The sequence below is a fragment of the Caretta caretta genome, chromosome 1, assembly GCF_965140235.1.
Source record: "Caretta caretta isolate rCarCar2 chromosome 1, rCarCar1.hap1, whole genome shotgun sequence".
Lineage (NCBI taxonomy): Eukaryota > Metazoa > Chordata > Testudines > Cheloniidae > Caretta > Caretta caretta.
In genome coordinates, this window is record NC_134206.1 from 1,410,808 (window position 1) to 1,416,938 (window position 6,131).

The window sequence follows — 6,131 nt, forward strand, 5'->3', positions numbered from 1 at the left end:
AATATGGAATTGGCATTAGTAGGGTCCGTTGTTCATAATTCATTTATCTGAATAAAGAAAGTGTCATTTTTCACTGTGTCAACAACAACCAATCTGCTTCCCCCATGAGAACAGCCCCCAGTAGTGCATGTAGTGTCTCATATTAACATTGTCTCTCCACCCAGGCATTTGTACTGCGACTGTCACCCTAGATCCTGGGCGCACACAGGAAATCACGGGAGGGTACAGTATATGCAGAAGACATCATTCTGCTTCAGATTTGGACACCGTCTCCCTTGCTCCATGTCAGATTCCAACACAACCGAATTCACCAACCCTTCCACCTTCATCCTGCTGGGCATTCCTGGCCTAGAGGCAGCCCACATTTGGCTCTCCATACCCTTCTGCACCATGTACACCACAGCCATCTTGGGGAACTTCACCATCCTGTTTATCGTGAAGATGGAGGCTAGCCTCCATGTTCTGATGTACTATTTCCTCTGCATGCTGGCTGTCACCGACCTGGTTCTGTCCATGTGCACCCTGCCCAAAATGCTGAGTATCTTCTGGTTCAATTCCAGGGAGATCAATTTCAGTGCTTGCCTCACTCAGATGTACTTCATTCACTGCTTCACAGTGATGGAGTCTGGGATCTTTGTGGCCATGGCCTTGGATCGCTATGTGGCCATCTGCCATCCCCTGAGACATTCCACCATCCTGACAAACCCTTTGGTTGCCAAGATTGGCCTGGCCGTGGTGCTGCGTGGAGGCATGCTCGTACTGCCCTATCCCTTCCTGGTGAGGCGCTGGCCATATTGCAGAACCAACATCATCCCCCACACGCACTGCGAGCATATCTATGTGGTGACGCTGGCCTGTGCTGACATCCGTGTCAATAGTTATTATGGCCTGTTTGTGCTGTTCTGTGGGAATGGTCTGGATATGTTTTTTATTGCCATGTCCTATATTCACATACTCAGGGCCATCTTCAGTCTCCCCACAAAGGAAGCCCGGATCAAGACATTTGGGACCTGTGTCTCCCACCTCTGTGCCATCTTAGCCTTTTACATCCCTGGTCTTTTCTCCTCCCTCACATACCGGTTTGGCCAGAATGTGGCCCTGCATTTCCGTGTTCTCATTGCCAATGTGTACCTCCTGGTGCCCCCCATGCTAAACCCCATCATCTACGGGGTAAGGACCAAACAGATCTGGGGCAGGCTGCTCCTGCTCTTTACTCATAAAGGGACCTGAAGTTTTCTCCTGGTGCTCTGACTCTCAGACTGAGCGCCGTGAAGACCTGGCTGGTGACATGGTTCTAGGCCCTCTTCCCTGAATCACTGACTGGACAGTCTAAGAGACATTCAATCATTTCCTAGACTTATTGTGCTGTGTCAGCATGACAAACGGGGGAATTGGTCTGTGTACAGCTCATTAACTCCTAGGGTTGCCACCTTTCTAATTGTAATTGTAACTGGACCCATGGAGCCCTGTCCCCTGCCCCACCTCTTCCCTCAAGGCCCCACCCACTTCTGTGCCTCTTTCCCCCAAGACCCAATCCCTGTTGCTCTCACCTCTCCTCCCCCCCATCACTCTCTGCATCATCTAAGTGATGGGTCTCCCCTGGGGTGCCACCTGGAACTGAGGTACAGCTGAGCCCTCTGTCCCACCAATCTGGGTTCCCTCTTGCACTATGGTGTTGCGACAAGCTGCAAAATCCTCCAAGCTTACACTCACACTGACATCTACAGGCAGGGATCACACCCAGCTGTGTTCATGAATGCTCTGGCCAGCCACTCATGAACTCACAATAGAGAGGCTACAGCCAAAATATTCCCAGCTCCCAGTCTAAGGCCCCAGAACTCTACCATCCTGCCCTGGTCAAAACGCGAGCAGTATGAATTTATTACCCAGTCTGCCACTTCCACAAAGGAAAGTGGACAGGCACCAACTCTTGTTTATCAGCTGATATTTGCCTCCTTTGCACTTCACACAACACATAGTGATTTAAATCTAAGCCTAATGTGCTAGTTAGTATTTGAATCAAGTAGTATCTCACTCAGTTAGATAGCACAAGCAGGTAAGTTTTTTTCAGGCAGACTTCCTTCTTTCCTGCCTGGGACCAGCACTTTCCTGCCAGTTCAGTCTTTTTCCTCTGGCACTTTCAAGTGTGTTGTTGTATGGAGAATAAGGACCCCTTCCAACGTGTTATTTCCCCCTTTTGCTGTGACCAGGATCAAACAGTTCCCATTGTGTAGTGCGGTTTCTATGGTACACAGTTCCTGGGATAATCCTTCTGCTTGTGTGCATTTCCTCAATAAATTATCAACATGCTTTGGCTTTTTAATTGTTGTACCTAAAGGCAGCTCGAGGATGTTCTCAACTCACCCCATGTTTCAGTAGCACACACACAGACAAACGTCATAACTTCACATACAATGGTAGCACATACAATTGAAGAGGATATTAATATTCAGTAGATTAATACTATTAGAATGATACCTCACAAGGAATCCTTTCTACAAAAAATACCATCATTAAATGACAGGGGTGAATATGGGGGTGCCAGTGTGTCACAATCTCCCCCTCCCTCCCTGCCCCATCTGGGCTCCCTCTGCTCTGGGCCTGGGACGGAAGCTGCTTCAGCTTCACAAGGAGCCTGCAGTGAGGGCAGTGAGGACACAGAGCTGGGGATGACAGGCCAGTCAGGGGCAGAGAAGGAGGCCGGGAAGCCGTATAAAAGCAGCTGAGGGTTGGGAGCAGGGCTCTGAGGCAGGTGGGCAAGGCTGTGCATCATACAGCTTGTGAGCCCTAAAGTTCAGCTAGGAAGTCCTCACTGATCACATGGAGGAGGATATCCAGGACAGAATGGCTGATTCAGTGTCTGTGCTGCCAGGCACCCAACCCATGGCTCAGGCTTTGAGAGGGAACTGTGTAACTCTCCTCCTGGAGGGGAGCAGTCACACAAGCCTGAAATAGAGAAAGGGGTGAGGGAGGGGACCACAATCCAGGTCCCGATTTTTCAGAACTTTGTTCCTGGCATGCTTGTGAAAACTAACTCTGACTTTTTAAGATAGGATATCGATCCTACTGAACAGATAGTGGTTTCTGAAAATGCTAATGACCCACCAGACAGAGGGGAGGAAGTAATTCCTCAGGCTGGTAAGACATACCAAGCAGCTATGAAAGAGCTGCTTGGAGAAAACACACCTCTTAGCCCAGAAAGCAGAGATCACAACCCTCTAGGAAAGGGGTGGGGAAGGTCCCAGTGCTGGGAGCGGGAATCGCAGAGAAAACCCAGGGTGGAGGATGTGGATTTTTTGCATGGACATAACCCTGGAGTTGGAAAGCAGCTCCACAGAAAGCTAGCAACACTCAAAGTTCCCTGACATCCTCACCTCTCCAGACCCTGGCACACCAAGACCCCAAAGATGACCTAACACTGAGATCCCTACTGAATGGGACACTGAGAGGAAAGGAAAACCAGTAACTAAACACATTTGAAGGTTCAGGGATGAGTTGAAAGACACAATGGGTATTGGATAAACCAAACTGTTCAAGAAGAAGGCTTGGTCTAATAAAAAATATTTGGAAACACTCACCTGTGATAAAAGGTTTAGTGTTATTGTTAAATCTCATAATTGAAAGTTTGTTGCTTATAATAAAGAGATTGGTACTGACAGTAAATCGTATGAAAAAGTGTAACATGCATGATTTTTGGGGAAAGCTTCTGGACATGCTAGGAGTAGTAAACAAGAAGACGTATGGCGATTCTGCTTCTCAGCTAATGCCTGTTAGGCTCAAAGCTTGTCACAGCAGGGAAACCATAATAAACCTGATCTGCTGTGAGAAAGGGGAAACTGAGGCACACAGCCCCATGGCATTGATGAGTATCTCTATTCAGTTTTCACCTGCTGGAAAAGCACAATGGCTAACAGTGCTGCACGGATACAAATAGAGGTTTTCTAGTGACCCAGAGAAGGCACATGTGGTAAGGCTCTGTCAACACCAGCAAGTTTCTGCACAGTAAAGCAGCTTTCTGCACGGTAACTCCCAAGGGGTACACACTGCCAAGCCACTGAGTGAGCAGAAACTGCTCAGTTGTAGTGCTGAAAAAACCCACCCCAGCGAGAGGCGTAGAGCTCTCTGCTCTGGGACTACAGCGCTGAGGTGCAGTGTAGACACCGTGGTAGATCACAGCGCTGCGACTGGCCTCCGGGAGGTGTCCCACAAGGCCTGTTCTTGCCTCTCTGGTCATCGGTTTGAACTCTACCGACCTGCCCTCAGGAGACCAGCCGTCACCCCCAGCCCGAAAATTCCTTTAGAATGTTGAAAGTCCCCGTCCTGTTTGCTCGGTGACACGTGCAGTGGTCTCAGTGCATCTTTCCAGGTGGCCAGGCTTGCTCCACGCACCAGGCAATCCCCCGCGTGGAGCAATGCCGAGCTGCTGGACCTCATCGGCATTTCAGGAGAGGCGTCTGTCCAGTCCCAGCTGCGCTCCAGCCATAGGAATTATGATACCTACAGACAGATTTCACGATGCATGACAGAAAGGGGCCATGACTGGGACACACTGCAGTGCAGGGTCAAAGTGAAGGAGCTGTGGAACGCCCACCACAATGCGTAGGAGGCAAACTGCCGGTCCGGTGCTGCACCCACGAGCTGCCGGTTCTACAAAGAGCTGGACGTGATACTCAGTGGTAATCCCACCACCACTGTGAAGACCACTGTGGATGATTCAGTGGCTCGCGTGCCAGTTGAAAGTGGACCGAGCCAGGAGGAGGAAACCTTGGATGAAGATGTGGAAGGGGACCCAGAGACAGAGAATGACTCAGAGGTCAGAGATGCATGCAGCCAGGAGCTGTTTTCTACCTTGGAGGAGGCTAGCCAGTCAAACAGGAGAGGAGGCTCCGGTAAGTGGATTTGTTTTTCGGAATTGCCAAAGTGAGTTGTTGGCGGCAGGAGAGTTGCAGAAAGCAGGTATGTCTCCCACCACATGCCTAGCCTGTGTGATGGAATAGGCTGTTGATGGACTCCCTCACTTCATGGGAACCTCCCTCAGTGATCTCCAGGAAACTCTTATGGAGATACTGGACAATCCACTGCTGCAGGTTCTTTGGCAGAGCTGCTTTGTTTCTTGCCCCATTAATGGTAACTTTTCCACACCACTGTGCCGTCATCGGGTAGGGGGGCACCATTGCTGTACACAGGCGAGCTGCACGGAGTCTTGGAGAAACAACAGGAGTCCTTGTGGAACCTTAGAGACTAATACATTTATTTGGGCATAAGCTTTCGTGGGCTATAACCCACTTCATCAGATGCATAGATGCATAGGAAAATACAGTAAGCAGGTATAAATATACAGCGCATGAAAAGATGGGAGTTCCATTACCGAGTGGGGAGTCAGTGCTAACATGGCCAATTCAATTAGGGTGGATGTGGCCCATTTCCAACAGTTGACAAGTAGGGGTGAATATCAACAGAGGGAAAATTACTTTTTGTAGTGACCCATCCACTCCCAGTCTCTATTCAGGCCTAATTTGATGCTGTCCAGTTTGCAAATTAATTCCAGTTCTGCAGTTTCTCATTGAAGTCTGTTTTTGACTTTTTTTGTTGAAGAATTGCCACTTTTAAGTCTATCATTAAGTGTCCAGGAAGATTGAAGTGTTCTCCTACTGGTCTTTTTACTCCTGCAGCTGGTTCCTTTGTTGTAGTTTTGTTTATATCATAGAATTATAGAATATCAGGGTTGGAAGGGACCTCAGAAGGTCATCTAGTCCAACCCCCTGCTCAAAGCAGGACCAATCCCCAATTAAATCATCCCAGCCAGGGCTTTCTCAAGCCTGACCTTAAAAACTTCTGAGGAAGGAGATTCCACCACCTCCCTAGGTAACGCATTCCAGTGTTTCACCACCCTCCTAGTGAAAAAAGTCTTTCCTAATATCCAACCTAAACCTCCCCCACTGCAACTTGAGATCATTACTCCTCGTTCTGTCATCTGCTACCACTGAGAACAGTTTAGATCCATCCTCTTTGGAACCCCCTTTCAGGTAGTTGAAAGCAGCTATCAAATCCCCCCTCATTCTTCTCTTCGGCAGATTAAACAAGCCCAGTTCTCTCAGCCTCTCCTCATAAGTCATGTGTTCCAGTCCCCT

General features: G+C 48.9%; 1 protein-coding gene across 1 annotated transcript; it reads left to right on the forward strand.

Annotated features, from left to right (window-relative positions):
• Positions 1-282: 282 nt before the first annotated feature.
• LOC125644418 (olfactory receptor 52E2-like) lies at positions 283-1,230 on the forward strand. The gene has a single exon (XM_048868397.2). The coding sequence runs from the start codon at positions 283-285 to the stop codon at positions 1,228-1,230; it is 948 nt and encodes a 315-aa protein (XP_048724354.2).
• Positions 1,231-6,131: the final 4,901 nt, after the last annotated feature.

Bases quoted from the DNA above. Each gene is read 5' to 3' on its own strand.
- LOC125644418 (XM_048868397.2), top strand. From the start codon at position 283: ATGTCAGATTCCAACACAACCGAATTCACCAACCCTTCCACCTTCATC.